At 38.2% G+C, this 16,964-nt stretch overlaps 1 protein-coding gene across 1 annotated transcript in view; it reads left to right on the forward strand.

Moving 5' to 3' along the window:
• The window catches only part of LOC136863539 (uncharacterized), a 229,438-nt gene that overhangs the window by 99,319 nt on the left and 113,155 nt on the right, over positions 1-16,964 (forward strand). Inside the window, exon 3 of the mRNA XM_067139925.2 lies at positions 10,301-10,418. Within this exon, the coding sequence (XP_066996026.2) occupies positions 10,301-10,418 (118 nt within the window). The remainder of the gene's footprint in view (positions 1-10,300; positions 10,419-16,964) is intronic.

Here is a 16,964-nt window from a genome sequence, read left to right on the forward strand (position 1 = left end):
ATCCCCTTCTGATATTCAAGGCCACACTTGGGCTTTATCACTTCTTCCCTCGGGGTTTGTCCTCTCTTTCGTCTGAGTTTGCCTGTCCCTGTCATGTCAGCTGATTTGTGTTTAGTAGTGAGAAAGCAAACATCCTTGTTATATTTCCACTTCACACACAACATACTGTTGGCAGCCCACGTCTCATACTCTCCACATTTTAGTTTCGTCTTACTGATATCGCGAGGCGTGTCTTTTTGGTTCTGTCTAACAGTTCCAATTACATTCATCTGCTTGTCGTATAGCCTTTTGAATAAATCTGGGGAAGAATACCAGTTATCTAAAAACAATGTATGTCCTCGGCCTAACAAGGGTTCACACATGTTGAGCACGTTTGTACTTGCTGGCAGACTTGGATCTGTTACATCATCACCTACATAAATTTTGAAACACAGACAATAGCCAGAACTTGATTCACAAATTTTGTAAATTTTTATTCCAAACCTAGAACGTTTAGACCTATTACACTGGACATATGAAAGGCGGCTCTTGAATTTCATTAGACTTTCATGTAGAGCAATGTCTTGTGAAGGAAAATATAATTCTGAAAATTTGCAGCAGAAATGTTTTATTATAGGCCTAATCTTTGTTAGTTTGTCACTGCTATCGACTTGTTCATCGTCAACAAAATGTAAAAATCGTGAAATTATAATAAATCTTCCCCTGCTCATGGTTTCACGAAAAATAGGAGTGTTTATACACCTGCTTTTACTCCAGTATAACTGTATTCTTGATTTTCACACTTGTGACTTTAGTATAACTAACGCAAAATATGCCCTAATTTCGTCGTGTGTAGTCTCAAACCATTTGTCATCATCTTTCAACTTTTTTCTGTCAGGATTGCTCAACAGTTTTGCTGCATATGAATTTGTCTCGACAGATATTTTGTCAAACAAAGGGTTCATGTATTCACAAAAAACTGAGAGTTCAGATAGTGGCTGCGTTTCAAACTTTTTCAGTAAGTTTTCACTAACCCCACTGTATTCACTAAACTTATGTACAACAGGTTTATTGTCACTTTTTGTCCAGTTCCAGTCAGTCAAGTTAGTCTGTGCTGAGGTAGAGCTCGTTTTGAAAGACTCGGCACACCGTCGTTATTTGCATCACTTTCCGTGTCATCAGAACTATTATACGCATCGCTAGTACTCGAACTAAGGACTTCAGAGTCTATTTCGTCATCATAAACATCACTGCCTTCAATATCACTCTCTAAAACACTATTAGCTTCCGTATTACTTCTTCATCAACACCAGCACATCTGCTTGACGCCATGATGGCAACTGACAGGAGCGAAATTATATGAAAAAAGATTATCTTATCTCTTGTCCTGGAAGTGTGTGAGAACCTGGTGAAAAGGAAAAAACTGAAGCCACATGTGTAAACTTCAGCTCAGAATGCATACAAGTAGTGTCTGTGGGTTAGTAACTGAACTACATGGATTGATGTACAGCTGTGCATCGCCGTGAGCAGAGCTCGTCATTTGATTCATATGCCACGAATAACGATGAGGAGCTAGGGTCATCAAATGATGCGATTGGGTTAATACATTTTACACAACGAAACACTTCTGGGCGATTACCCATGATTAACATTTTACGAGATAATTTACAATGATTTATACAGGAATAAAAATAAATGCACTTATAGCTGCCTGTAGACCCATTAAACTTGCACAATATTTTCTTCCTTGAGCCCGGACCACAAGCCGTGACACATTACGATATAGTGTAGTTTCATTCGAACCGGCGCGTCGCGTTCTTCAACCGGCACTTCCTGAAGTATTCGGTGCCGTCTTGTGATTGCCCCGCTCCTACAGTTCCCTGCTACAATAATTGTTACACTGTCTATCATGAATTATTTATTTCAGGCCCTGAACACTGCCTTCAAAAAGTACTATTAGCATTCCGTCGATCCTTTAAATTCCAACACATGAAATGTTGAGAAATGTATTAATTTCACATACAGTGATACTGATAATTTACACTCGATATTCTGAATAATTATCATCGTTCGTCTTCACCTTCATGACTACTAACGTACTTTCAACTCTAACTGAATCTATAATGCGTTTCCTGGTACTGAGTTACAGAGTCACCGTGTCAGCGTATCAAATTATTTCAAATGACTGGTTGCTGTGAAGCCCGACTCCCTAGTATATATGGTCGACCTGGTTTTGCGCGTGGATTATCTGCGTTCACTCCAGAGGGAGGGGGGTTGGTTATCCTAAATCGGCACTTGCAGGCGGGTTCGGATCTCTGAATTTATCCCACTTAATAAACTGGCGATGCACATTAACGTGTCGTACTCTGACCTCATGTCGTTCGGCGATCACGGAGATATTACTTGATTTCTTTCCTCCACTTTTCGCGCGCTAAGTCGGCGCCCCTGACGGCGTGATCGTCTTGACGCATGGCGAGATAGTGTGGGTCATTTCCTAGCATTGTTTCCTTTAATTCATTACAATTACAATTAATCATCATTAGGACGATATCACAAAGATACCCTCTGTTCAATTTGGTGGTTGGAATATTTTAATTATTGTTATCGGAGAAACTAACTGGAGTTCATATTGGTTTCACTTATGTTGGCGCATCTGCGAATCCTTTACTAATTTTGTCATTGGCTAATACCGCAGCGGTTCGTTTAAATATCTTCCTCTGTCAACTTAACAACACAATGCCTCGAGGTGTTGGAAACTTTGTTGCGACACATGCACCTTGTTCAAGAATAAATGCTCCCTTTCTCCTCGTAGCAATTAGCTCTGTTGTTGTCAGTGCTCGATTTTAATTCTCTTAGCTTCTGACAAAGAAATATACCATCCATTATGCCAAGCTTAACTTTGGCAACATATTGTCGAGAACACGTCTGACTATGTTGAAACTCTTCCTTCCACACCAAACGGATTCAATATTCCCATATGCCTACATTTATTTTATATTAACAAAGCATGACAACTATGGCCCATCTCATCCGGGTACAGTACGTCGAACAGAAATGAATGTTTTTAGGTGGTGATTGTTTTAAAATTATTTCTTAACACCTAGGACAAGGAAGACCAAGCTTCATGTAAAATTTTAAGATTGTGCCTGTGATAAACAAAGAACCTTCTCATAAAATGACAAATTTATACACCAAATGGTGTTTGAGGCATAAATAATTTTTTTTGTTGAGATAACTCCATTTAACACCTTAGGGGTGGAATGTTAAAAATATTTCCAAAATCACGGAAAGCTTGTATGTGCCCATACAGAAGGCAACATTGAGAGTAGACAAAAGAGTGACTGAATGGGTTGCTATATTTCTAGAAAATAGATCTCAGAGAGTTAGAGTAGGTGAAGCTTTGTCTGACCCTGTATTAGTTGAGAGGGGAGTTCCTCAGGGCAGTGTTATCGGACCTTTATGTTTTCTTATATATATAAATGATATGAGTAAAGGAGTGGAATCGGAGGTAAGGCTTTTTGCGGATGATGTTATTCTCTATAGAGTGATAAATAAGTTACAAGATTGTGAGCAACTGCAACGTGACCTCGAAAATATTGTGAGATGGACAGCAGGCAATGGTATGTTGATAAACGGGGCTAAAGGTCAGGTTGTGAGTTTTACAAATAGGAAAAGTCCTCTCAGTTTTAATTACTGCGTTGATGGGGTGAAAGTTCCTTTTGGGGATCATTGTAAGTATCTAGGTGTTAATATAAGGAAAGATCTTCACTGGGGTAATCACATAAATGGGATTGTAAATAAAGGGTACCGATCTCTGCACATGGTTATGAGGGTGTTTAGGGGTTGTAGTAAGGATGTAAAGGAGAGTGCATATAAGTCTTTGGTAAGACCCCAATTAGAGTATGGTTCCAGTGTATGGGACCCTCACCAGGATTACCTGATTCAAGAACTGGAAAAAATCCAAAGAAAAGCAGCTCGATTTGTTCTGGGTGATTTCCGACAAAAGAGTAGCGTTACAAAAATGTTGCAATGTTTGGGTTGGGAAGAATTGAGAGAAAGAAGAAGAGCTGCTCGACTAAGTGGCATGTTACAAGTGATGAAAATCATTTTTCCGTCCGTATTGAAAGTTTCATAAACTGTATATAGGATAATATCTGTTGTTTATTTCCACCTATTCAATACATTACAAGAAGTTGGCATTTACTTTAAAACATTATTCAGATGAGACATGTTTCGCCTCTCACTGTGAGGCATCTTCAGTCATTATCAAAAACCTTATTATTTTACCAGGCATCTGGTTAAAGATATTCAAAAATGTGTTTGATGATTATAAGAGAGTTAAGATTTACGTTAGTTATAAACATGTTCATGAAGTAACTAAAAATCTAATATATTGATAAAAACATAAGTAGTTCTTTGTTGAATAGGACTTGTTTGATTGTACTATATAGTAAAAGAAGGTGGCTTGAAGCCGTAGTCATTAATAGATGTCTAATACATAGTGGAAGGCATAAAATATCAGTTCTATGAGAATATACATTACATTCAAATGATACTAAAAACTAGTAGATTCAAAGGTAGTAGTAGACTACGGCTTTAAGCCGTACAATCTTACAACGTCCTAATTAACAAAGAACTACATATGTGTTTATCTTTTTATTAGATCAATAGTTATTTCATTGAACATTTTATATGTACTACCTTTGAATCTACTAGTTTTTAGTATCATTTGAATGTAATGTATATTCTCATAGAACTGATATTTTATGCCTTCCACTAGGTATTAGACATCTATTAATGACTACGGCTTCAAGCCACCTTCTTTTACTATATAGTACAATCAAACAAGTCCTATTCAACAAAGAACTACTTATGTTTTTATCAATATATTAGATTTTTAGTTACTTCATGAACATGTTTATAACTAACGTAAATCTTAACTCTCTTATAATCATCAAACACATTTTTTAATATCTTTAACCAGATGCCTGGTAAAATAATAAGGTTTTTGATAATGACTGAAGATGCCTCACAGTGAGAGGCGAAACATGTCTCATCTGAATAATGTTTTAAAGTAAATGCCAACTTCTTGTAATGTATTGAATAGGTGGAAATAAACAAATATTATCCTATATACAGTTTAAGTGGTATGTTCCGAGCTGTCAGCGGAGAGATCGCGTGGAATGACATTAGTAGACGAATAGGTTTGAATGGCGTCTATAAAAGTAGGAAAGATCACAATATGAAGATAAAGTTGGAATTCAAGAGGACAAACTGGGGCAAATATTCATTTATAGGAAGGGGAGTTAGGGATTGGAATAACTTACCAAGGGAGATGTTCAATAAATTTCCAATTTCTTTGAAATCATTTCGGAAAAGGCTAGGAAAGCAACAGATAGGGAATCTGCCACCTGGGCGACTGCCCTAAATGCAGATCAGTATTGATTGATTGATTTGATTGATTGTAGCATATAAGAAAGGAAAATTAACTGTAGGAAACGTCGCTACAGTCGAAGGATCAATAATCCCATGGATATAAACAAACAATGAACGAATCAAGTATTTAGGAATTGACTTCAACAATGAAATTTCTCTTGACAGACATGAACTAATAAGCACAATAACTTCTGACTTAAATTATCTGGTGAAAACAAAACTTCTAAAACCAGAGCAAAAGATCAAGATTGTTAACAAGTTTGTTTGTATGGGATTTGATCTATCCTCTTACAATGTGCCCTCTTTTGATACAACTATCAAACACTTTTTTTAAAGATCTGGACAAAATTATAAGAAGTTCTGTAAAATAAATATTGATGCTGCCAGGTGATACTCCAAATTCGATTCTTTATAGTGCCCGAAAGGTCGGAGGGATGGGAATAATTTGTGCAGAATGGGAAGCAAATATACAGCAATATTTGTAATCGCTTACTCCATGTTCAGGACGTTCACCTACTGTACGTAAGGAAGAACAAGATATGGCACTCCACAGACTTGACATAAAAAAAAGTGTCTCCCCACGAATGATTGAAGGGAGAAAACGACGTGATATTATGAGAAATCGATCCTTTCAGTCGTGGTGCCGGCTACCACATAAAGGAAAATGAGTAGTAGTATATTCAGACTGCCTGAAAGCAAACTCCTGGATGACTCATAAATCACCTCTGTCCTCTTCTGAATACCTAAATGCAGTGAAGATGGCATGCAACCTCACCGGAGTCAGGTCGGTCGCTGGTAGGTGTTTCAACACAACCATTGCCACCAAATTGGCTGCAAGGAGCCAGAAACCCTTGGACATGTGCTGGGATTTGCCGGAGCACTGAACTAATGCGCAACCATCGCCACCACCGTGTAAGAACGTTTCTGAGATATACTGTAGATATAGTCCTCCTAAAAATTCACCACAATTTGTCACTCCTGCTTAACCTCGCATTAATTAGATTTTCCGAAAACAAAAAAATACGTCTCTCTTTATTTTCAAAGGAGATCCCAAATAACAATTTTCAGCTCTGTAATATCTTCTGTTTCTGAGATATAAGTATCCTCATTAAAGGCATTCAACCCATTTTTCACCTTTTTCACCCCTCCTATTGAGATTTTCCAAAAACAAAAAATATGTTTCTTTATTTTTAAAGGGGATTCTAAGTACCGAACGTAAAATGTTACAGACATAAAAATTGGTATTTGGAATCTCCTGTAAAAGTAGAGAAACATAGGTGATTTGTTTTTGCAAACACCACTTAAGGGAAACTAAAAAGGGGATGAAATTTTAAAATGAGCATTTCTACAGTATATCTCAAAAACTTATCATGTTACCAAAGTGAAAAATAGTATTTTTATCTCTATTGAAAGTAAAGAAACATATATTTTTTGTTTTCTGAAAAACCACTTGGGTGGGGGGGTAAAAGTGACTGAAAATGGGGTTGAATTCTTTTAATTAGGATACTGATATCTCAAAAGCTGAAGATATTACAGACGTGAAATTTCGTATTTGGAATTTCCTTTAAATATAATGCAATAGGTATTTTATGTTTTTGGAAATCCACCTAAAGGGAGGAGGCAAATTGAAAAATTTGTTGAATTATTTGTATGAGGATACTATTATCTCAAAAATGAACGATTTTGCAGACGTGGAAATTGGTATTTGGTATCTGCTTTAAAATTAAACACGTATTCTTGGAAAATCCAATGAATGGGGGGTGGGAGGAGGAGTAGCGGTCTTGCACCTTGCTGTGGGTTCCAGACCAGTAATAATAATAATAATAATAATAATAATAATAATAATAATAATAATAACAACCTAATTCAACTAATATCACCCACCCTAATAATAATAATAATAATAATAATAATAATAATAATAATAATAATAATAATAATAATAATAATAATGATGTTGTGGACCGTCGTCAAAATGTGAGGACCGCCCTGGGAACAGGCCTTGGCCGGGTAATGACTATGATTGCAGCCGGCCACGGGTTCAGTACTGCCAAGGCACCCAAGACCACACTACCCCGGATCTCCTCAAGGATTTTGATCCGTTTTAAAAATGCTTATAGGAAAAGATGGCAAAGGTTTAGAGACCCAACTGACCGGTGGAATACCTGGATGAAATCGTTTGCTGGAAAGAAAGATTGAAAAATGGGAGGAACTTTACCGTAATCTCTCAGAAAAAGAGTCAGATCACGATTTTTGGCAGATTCTCTCAGAAAAGTAGTTAGATCACGAATTTCAGCGGATTTATTTAAAATGTTCAGCATTCAATTATAAATTTCATTATAACACTGTACCGAAGAACGGGTATCATGCTAGAGTAGGTATAAAATGCCTACCGATCGGTGGATTGTCAGAGGCCTGCTATCAGAGCAAGAGGCACTCTACCTAGTCAGACATCAAATTTCCTACAAAACTTGAAAGTTCCACTCTGCGAGTTAGAAAAAATAGTAATACAGATACTGAGGGACTCTCTGCAAATCATTCATTTCCATCTATACCTGAGAACGTTATTGTCATTCCTCCCCCACTAACCCTGGGAAGAAAAGAATATAACAGCATCAACGCTGAAATTTCCCTTCCTTGATATTTTTAAACTTCATTGAAATTGAAACTGTATTCCGGATCCAAATGGTCACCCTCATTGGAGGACGGGTGATTTACTTTAATAAATCTCTCTCTCTCTCTTCTGTTGGAGTGAATCAAGCCACTGTTATGAGGAAGATATTCCATCATGTTATGATTCATCTTATGTAAGAAATAACTCCTGTGTATGGAAATATTTCCTTTCAAGATATTACTATCCTTGGTTTATAAAGGGAAACCTCTTATTTTTTCCATTGAAGCTTTACCTGAGAAAGCAGTATATCACTACAATAAATTCTTATATAAGCATTTTCCTGGAATATTCTTTATCGTGTTTACTCTTTGTTGCTGTGTTTGATGAGCAGCTGAATACGTTAACAAGATCATTTTATTATTGTCCTTCTGGTAATGTCCCTGAAAGTTATGCTGGTTTGTAGAAGGAAATTTACCTTGATCTTGTTGTTATATACCATAATGTGAAATATAGAGTAAATCAATACGTAATAAAATGGTGAATGCATACCTGCCAACTTTCCCGATTTAGGCAGGAGACTCCCAATTTTCGACAGTTTTTCCTGCCTCCCAACTATCCTATTATTTCTGCCGATATTAGCTTATTTTTTGGTGAACTTTAAAAACGTGTTTTCAAATGTTGCTATTTCAGGTTTGTACGCAAGTGCCCGGAAGTCCATCGTTCATTGCCGCTTTCAAATGAAATATCGACGCTCATTAATACGAGAAATGTGCGTGAAAGTGCGATATTTATTGAAACTGGTATCGCGACGCGTGTATTGATTGTCAGTCTTTTGTTCTCCCATGCTGTGTTTGTGTTCATTCACATCAGTTTAGTTGATTCTAGAGCAGTCGCTAGGTTTGGAGTCTTTTTCATAATATAGTGATTGAATTTCAAAGATAGTGACTACTGACTTTTCTAGAGATTTTAGGAGCCATTCGTAGACATTCTGGTGGATTTTAATTTATTACTTGATAAAAATAACATTGCGCTTTGCGGGTGTGTGATGTAATATATTCCATGCATTTGCTAAGTTAATGCATCCAAGTGCATGACTGATTCACTCATGTGGAGCATGAGTTCATACTATTTTTGGAAGACTTACCCGAGACGGATCATTTCGCTCACGTATTTCCTGTGAGGGAATAGATATGTGTAATTTTTAACCTTGTAGTCTCGTATAGGAACAGTCGTGGTTTGGGACAATCAGTTTTATAATATACCATAATACTCTTGTATTGTGCAAGACATGTAGAACAAGCAGTTTTGACCCATTGTATCTCCTGATTCCCCCCTATTTTTCCTGATTTTCATATCTAAATCTCGACTGTCGACGAGAAAGGCTTCTTAAGCAATGACACTTTGAATTTCGACGTTGTAATAGAAGAGGAAATGGTACATTCATACATTCATAGAACCCTACATCCGAGAGAAACGACTAAGCAAAGCTAGCAGAAGGAAGAAGTGAAAGGAATCGCCTACTTGGCTTACATTCACAACACGACAGATTGAATTACCAAGTTCCTCCGCAAACACAATATAAAAACCGTGTTTGGCACAGCCACTAAAATTGCTTACAGTCTGAGTAAAACTAAGGACTAATTGTCGCCATTTTTACACCCTGGGGTATACGAAATTCCCTGTACCTGCGGTAAGGTATGCATTGGCCAATCATGCGAGTGCACTGGTACAATGAACATGAACATAATATTCGTCTCAACCAACCAGACAAATCGGCAATAGCTGAGCAAGCTCTATCGTCAGGTCATTATGTCATGTTCCAAGATGCTTGAGCTCTTACGAAAACTAGACACTACAGGTCCAGGATTATACGGGAAGCTGTGGAAATACGTAGAAATCCTAACAATTTAAACAGGGACACTGGCTATCAATTAAGTAATAGCTGGTTGCCAGCCATTAAGAATTTACGTAGGTAGTTTTGTAATGTTGGCAAGTATGTGTATGTATTTTTTGCTTCAGATATACCCCTTGTTCCCTGTGTAATTTTCATGGTAATCCTAAATTTTATTTAATTTTGTTTACAGTATTCCTCACATGGTTTTTCAAAGACTCCTTTATTGTCCAAATGTACTTCTAGTGCCTTTATCGAACTAAATGTGATTAGTGAAATAATTTTTTAATTGTCTGATTGACTTGTCTGTAGGTATGATCACAGATTTCTTTTTAGTTTATTAATAAAATCAACTAATTGATGATTTTTGTGTTTTACAGTTGCAAGGTAGGGTAATGCATCACATTATAGATAACTGGGACGAGGAAACATGTCTGCAATGGGCTATGGATGGTTTTGAGCCGAGGCGCCTTCATGGAGAGCGCCGTTGTGATGGGTGTAAGTTTTGTGATTTTACTTATATATTTAACATTTGATTCTTAAGAGCTTCCTTGGCTCAGGCGGCAGCGCACCGGCCTCTCACTGCTGGGTTCCGTTGTTCAAGTCCTGGTCACTGCACGTGAGATTTGTGCTGGACAAAGCAGAGGTGGGAGAGATTATTCTCCGGTTTTCCGCCAGCATTCATTCCAGCAACATTCTCCAATATCATTTCATTCATTTCATCTATCATTCATTAATCATTGCCGCAGAGGAGTGTGAAAGTAATTGGCCGCTGGCACAATTCCTCTCCTCGTCGCTAGATGGGGGGGGGGTCCATTCATTCCTTTCCTGGCCCGGTCGAATGACTGGAAACAGTCTCTGGATATTCATTTAAGTTTTGATTCTTGTATGGACCCTCATAAAAATAGTCTAGTATTCTTTCCTCCTTTCATGAACAAGCCATTGGTATTTTTGCTAGGAGTAGAGAACTGAAAATTACAAGATCTTGCTGTTGCGTTCTAGCAGACCTGTCTTGTTCATGTATGCGTTATTGATTTAGTAATATTGAGATATTAGGTTTCTAGTGGTTTTATTATTTGTGGTATGCATCTGTAACAATGTTTCCCTAGTTAGCTATCATCCTAATTTTTATCCTTACACCAATTTGTTGAAAACAGTTTGTTAACTTCATTATTAATACTTCTACTGTGTCCATGTATATGTTTTCAAGTGTGATATGCTTAGCCATTTGTTATTCAATATTTCTCTTCCCTGCTTACAGTGGTTTTAACAGAAACTGGGCCAAGCTTCTGAATCACAAGAAGTGATACTTTGTAACAATTTCATAATAAGTTTCAACCATTTTCTTTCCTTTTCTTAGCTTTTCATAATTAGCAACTATGAGCATTGTAGGAGAGAGCCTGCAGAACACAGCTTACCATGCATAGGTCAGGGATCAAGCTTCTGTATCACAAAAAGTGATATTCTGTAACATAAGACCTATCTGTTTCGGTGTGATGTGGAACAAACAGAAAATATGCTGCCATTAATGCTTTCAAGGCCCATACTTCTAGACATGATACTGTATTGGCTTTTGGGCTTATGCCTTGTCAAGAAAATAAGGTGAAATTCTTAACATTTCACAGGGAACTGTGCTCTGCGTCCTCAGAAGAAATCTCGACTGTACATGAGAAAGGCTTCTTAAACAATGATACATTGAATTTGGACGTTATAATAGAAGTGGAAATGGACGTGGCACAACGCTAGAGTTCAAAGCGAAGCTGACTGAACCATCACAATCAATCTAAGCGGTTCACATAATGTGTTTGCGTAATATATGACATTGACAGGTGTATGATGTAGACACAAGCCTGGGATGAAACATCTGGCGACGAGGAATGTACGAATTTGGAAAACACTGAGATGAAATAACAATAGTGAAGGGACAGGGAAGGGAACAAGGCCCCACACCGCTGGCTGTGCAGAAGCGTGTGACTGGGTAAAACGTGCGTGCGCGTACTGCCATGTTGCGGGCGCTCCTCAGCTTGACGCAGAGATCGTACGGAATTCGTGCTTTAACTTAAATTTCGCACATATGAAAACATTCGCCCTACAAAATTAATAACAGCCTACACCGACTACCGTGTACACATGCAATAAATGTACATAATTTGAAGACTGTGGTACTATTAAAATATATTTCTGTATAAAAACTGAACAATCTACACAAATCCTTTGGATAGCCCATAGGTGGCGCACCTAAAAAAACTTTAGCAGACTGAATAAGAAGATTGAAAAATACACTAGCGGTACCTCGAAAATGATCATGTCGCTCACTTTAATATAAGGGTCATGTTTGTAACTGATGTGTTTGGATATTGTACGTATGGCAAGAAGGCCAGACTCAAAGGACGAGGATCACGTGACAATCTGTCTCTTGAGAAACCTAGACTCTACAATTTAGCTTTATTGAAATTAAGAAGACATGCTCAAAAAGCAGTCTACAACTTAAGTATGATTACATATCGTGAGATAAAAATTGCCTGTCTCTAATCAGACTGGAGAACACAAATATTTACAAACTCCTGTACCGATAACAATAATCTTCAATATCAACAAAAAAGGAAACCTGTGAAATAAAATATTTCTATGAAAGGTACATAGCTTATGATTCCTCTCTGAGAAGTCATTAGGCCTACAGCAAATTTTACTCCATTTTCTGGACACACTGTTTAAAAAGTACATGACTGCAGAAATCTTTCTAAAATAATCAGATACATGTTTTATCATTTTCTGAATATGAAATGCCGGCTCTGCGGCGTAGGGGTAGCGTGTCTAGTTCTTACCCGGAGGTCCCGGGTTCAATCCCCAGTCAGGTGAGAGATTTGTACCTGGATCTGAGTGCTGGTTCGAGGTCCGCTCAGCCTACGTGATTACAATTGCGGAGCATATCTGACAGTGAGATAACGGCCGAGAGGATTCGCGTGCTTACCACATGACACCTCGTAATCTGCAGGCCTTCAGGCTGAGCAGCGGTCGCTTGATAGGCCATGGCCTTTCAGGCCTGTTGTGCCATGGGATTTTGTTTGGTTTGTTTTGGATAAGAAATAACGTAATTGAATGAGGAAAGTTATCATTACTGTGTGATTTGGATTTATTTACCGAGCTCGATAGCTGCAGTCGCTTAAGTGCATCCATTATCCGGTAATCGGGAGATAGTGGGTTCGAACCCCACTGTCAGTAGCCCTGAGGATGGTTTTCTGTGGTTTCCCATTTTCACGCCAGGCAAATGCTGGGGCTGTACTTTAATGAAGGCCACGGCTGCTTCCTTCCCATTCCCAGGTCTCTCCTATCCCTTCTTCGCCATAAGACCTATCGGTGTCGGGAATCGAACCCAGGACCCTCTGAACCGAAGGCCAGTACGCTGACCATTCAGCCAACGAGTCGGACAAAACAAGAAGTGAAGAGCACGAAGAAACTGCAATATTCTACTGGGTTTCTTTTACTGGCATCTTATATCAATTGTGCACAGTATGCAAGCCACAAGGTCCAATGTTCTCCAAAATAGGAACATCTGGATCATCATTTAATAAATTACTGTTATCCTGAAGGAACTTTTTATTAACATTTGGGCCATCCATTGAAATTTGTAAGAGTTTTTAGATTGAGTCCTTGCAGTGGTTGCAAAAAACCTTTTAATAAATCCTAGGTGGTAGAGTGACCAAGAAACACGGAATCAAAATAAGAAGTGCATACCTCATTAGTATCGGTATTGAAACAGCAAACTACAAAATCCATTTGGCCCATCTGAGAAACTTTATTCTGTGACTCGTCAGAACCAACGGTGAAATGTGTGCACTTACTACACATCTGAAGAACTTTTTTATAAAAATAGGGAGCTAAACCATGAGTGATTGTATATGCAACTTTCGTTCTGTGCAGTTGAACTTACGAAGCGATTTCAGAGTCTGGAAACATTACTGGGAACAAACGTACACTAGCTTCACTGGCACGTAAGGAATGGTGTTGCATGACAGTATGCATGCATGCTTTGGTTACTTGCTCTCTTGAGAGCTAATTCTGTAGACATATCACCTCTGGTGAACCTTCTTTAATGGAAGAAGAAGAAGAGCAGTGGAGTCATATGTGATAGAGTTCGTTGTGGTAGCTGTGGCAGGCAAAGGACAATTTGTGTTTGCGGCCAGGGTATTAAGGCCCGTTTGTTGCTGAAAGAATTAGAAGAAAGGAAGAGGGTGATGGCAGAAGCTCGACAGTCGTTGGGGGCTATAGACGAAAAAATGTCTTCGCTGAAGCAGTAATGGTAAACTTTTTTTTTTTAAATCTTGAAGTGAATTTAATTATAGACTAAATTCAACTTCCATGTTTTGAAATTAATATGACTTACTTGACTTATTTCCTGTATCTCCTAAGTGGAGCATAGGGCATTAATGAATTTCCGCCACCGGACTCTGTTCTGCGCCATCGTCCTGATCTATGTCCAGGTCTTCCCTCCTTTCTCCATCCCTTCTGCTATTACACTCCTCCTCCATGTGTTTCTTGGTCTGCCTCTTCTCCTGCTACCTTGTGGGTTCCATTCCAGGGCTTGTCTTGCTATGTTGTCTTTATCTCGCCGTAAAGTATGCCCGATCCACTTCCATCTCCTACGATGCATCTCAATATTAATGGGTGTTTGATGGGTCTTTTTCCACAGTTCTTCATTGGAGATTACTTGTGGCCACTTTGAAATTAATATATGCACATTAATTGCTCATTTCTATTTTGGATGTGAAGATTTCAAAATGTATTTTATTATTACTGTCATAGCTGGAAACTTCCTTCATAATTTTATTTTTTGTTGTTGTGTGTCAGGGAAAAAACTGGTTTTTATGTCTGGAAAGCAGGGAAATGTCAGGGAATTTCAAAATTTGTATTTGGTGGACATCCTGTAATATCATAGTGAACAGTTATTTTGATTAGCATTTTCTACTGCAGACTAGGATTGACAAGATTGTAATGAGCTTCATTTAGACTTTATATTGGCAGATTTTTCTGGAATAGCGTATTAACAATTGTATTCATTTATTATAAAGCAAATGGGAAAAATTGGAGAAATGAGGACATACGATACTAATAAATCATTTTTCAGATTAGGCCCTATTGTAAATTAAAGTTACTTTATAACAGTTCAATTCTACTCGCATGTGAAAGGAAATACCAGATCCCTTCCGATAGCAACCTGTACAAATGAAGGCTGCACACAAATTCACCCTCGTGAATATCTTTCCATTCCACAGGTAAGGCCTAACTTTAGACCATTGCCGAAACTACTGTAATATATCAGCTCCCACATTCCTTGAAAATATTTGACAATATATCATCACTCCGTCACATATAATACTAAAACAGATCCACTAACAGGCATGATTCAAATCCAAAACATGCAAGGGTCTGTAAACATTACCACACGCTAGCCATGCATTCGAAGCTGAACCGCCTGCAACATGGCGATGCGCAAAAGTGTTCAATATTCCGCGTAGCATCAGTTCACTCTGTGAGTCTAGATAAGTAATAAGTCTTTGGAAGGGAACTACCTGCGTAAATTCTTAATGGCTGGCAACCAGCTATTACTTAATTGATAGCCAGTGTCCCTGTTGAAATTGTTAGGATTTCTACGTATTTCCACAGCCTCCCGTATAATCCTGGACCTGTAGTGTCTAGTTTTCGTAAGAGCTCAAGCATCTTGGAACATGACATCATGACCCGACGATAGAGCTTGCTCAGCTATTGCCGATTTGTCTGGTTGGTTGAGACGAATATTATGTTCATGTTCATTGTACCAGTGCACTTGCATGTTTGGCCAATGCATACCTTACCGCAGGTACAGGGAATTTCGTATACCCCAGGGTGTAAAAATGGGGACAATTAGTCCTTAGTTTTACTCAGACTGTAAGCAATTTTAGTGGCTGTGCCAAACACGGTTTTTATATTGTGTTTGCGGAGGAACTTGGTAATTCAATCTGTCGTGTTGTGAATGTAAGCCAAGTAGGCGATTCCTTTCACTTCTTCCTTCTGTTAGCTTTGCTTAGTCGTTTCTCTTGGATGTAGGGTTCTATGAATGTATGAATGTACCATTTCCTCTTCTATTACAACGTCGAAATTCAAAAGTATCATTGCTTAAGAAGCCTTTCTCGTCGACAGTCGGGATTTCTTCTGAGGACGCAGAGCACAGTTCAGCTTATTTTATTGACATGGCATAAGCCCAAAAGCCTATACAGTATCAAGCCTAGAAAATATGCTATAAATAATCCAGTATGGATTACCTTAATAAATTCAGTTTCATGCATTAAGTCCATTTTTTTGGAGAGTTTTACTAGTTTTAATGATAGAATTAATTTTTTTTTTTTTCAAAAACTTGCATTAGTGAATATGTGATTGTGTTGTGAAGTGAAAACTACAGCTGTTGGACCATGAACCAGATGTAATATTTCAGATCATGGCAGAGAATCACACCGATATGAACGTATCTTTCTCTCATGTTCCAACATTACGTAAGGATATGGTGACGATGCAAAAGCTTGTTGATGGTTCTTCTCCAGGATTCCCTTTTCTGAGCATGGTAGATCATCTCTTGCAGGCTCTACCCGGTCGTGCTCTTCAGTTGGTCTGTCCTTTCTGCTGGTATTCATCCTCTGGGTATTCGGCCATTAAATTTTCCCTCCATGATACCTTTTACAATTGCATCTGTTCTCATGGCAATGTATCCAAAGTATTTCATAAACTGTTGGCTCACAAGGGTTGAGTGAGGGTCTTCTCTCCACTGTCAGCAGGTGTATATCCTAACACCCTCGTGGCATGTTAGATAAAAATTTACCACGGGAGTGATGGTATTAGTTTCCTCCCATGCCGCTTAAGATTGCTGCAATCACAGCCTGGCATTAGTTGAAGTTAAAGCGGAGCTGAAGCCTCTTGACATTCCGCGAGCGCCAGTCGTGTGTTGAGTGCAAGCACAATGTTACCATTTTACTGAACTGGTTTATGCTACGGAGCATAGTTGCATTCTGTCAT

The sequence above is a fragment of the Anabrus simplex genome, chromosome 2 (genome assembly GCF_040414725.1).
Source record: "Anabrus simplex isolate iqAnaSimp1 chromosome 2, ASM4041472v1, whole genome shotgun sequence".
Taxonomy (NCBI): domain Eukaryota; kingdom Metazoa; phylum Arthropoda; class Insecta; order Orthoptera; family Tettigoniidae; genus Anabrus; species Anabrus simplex.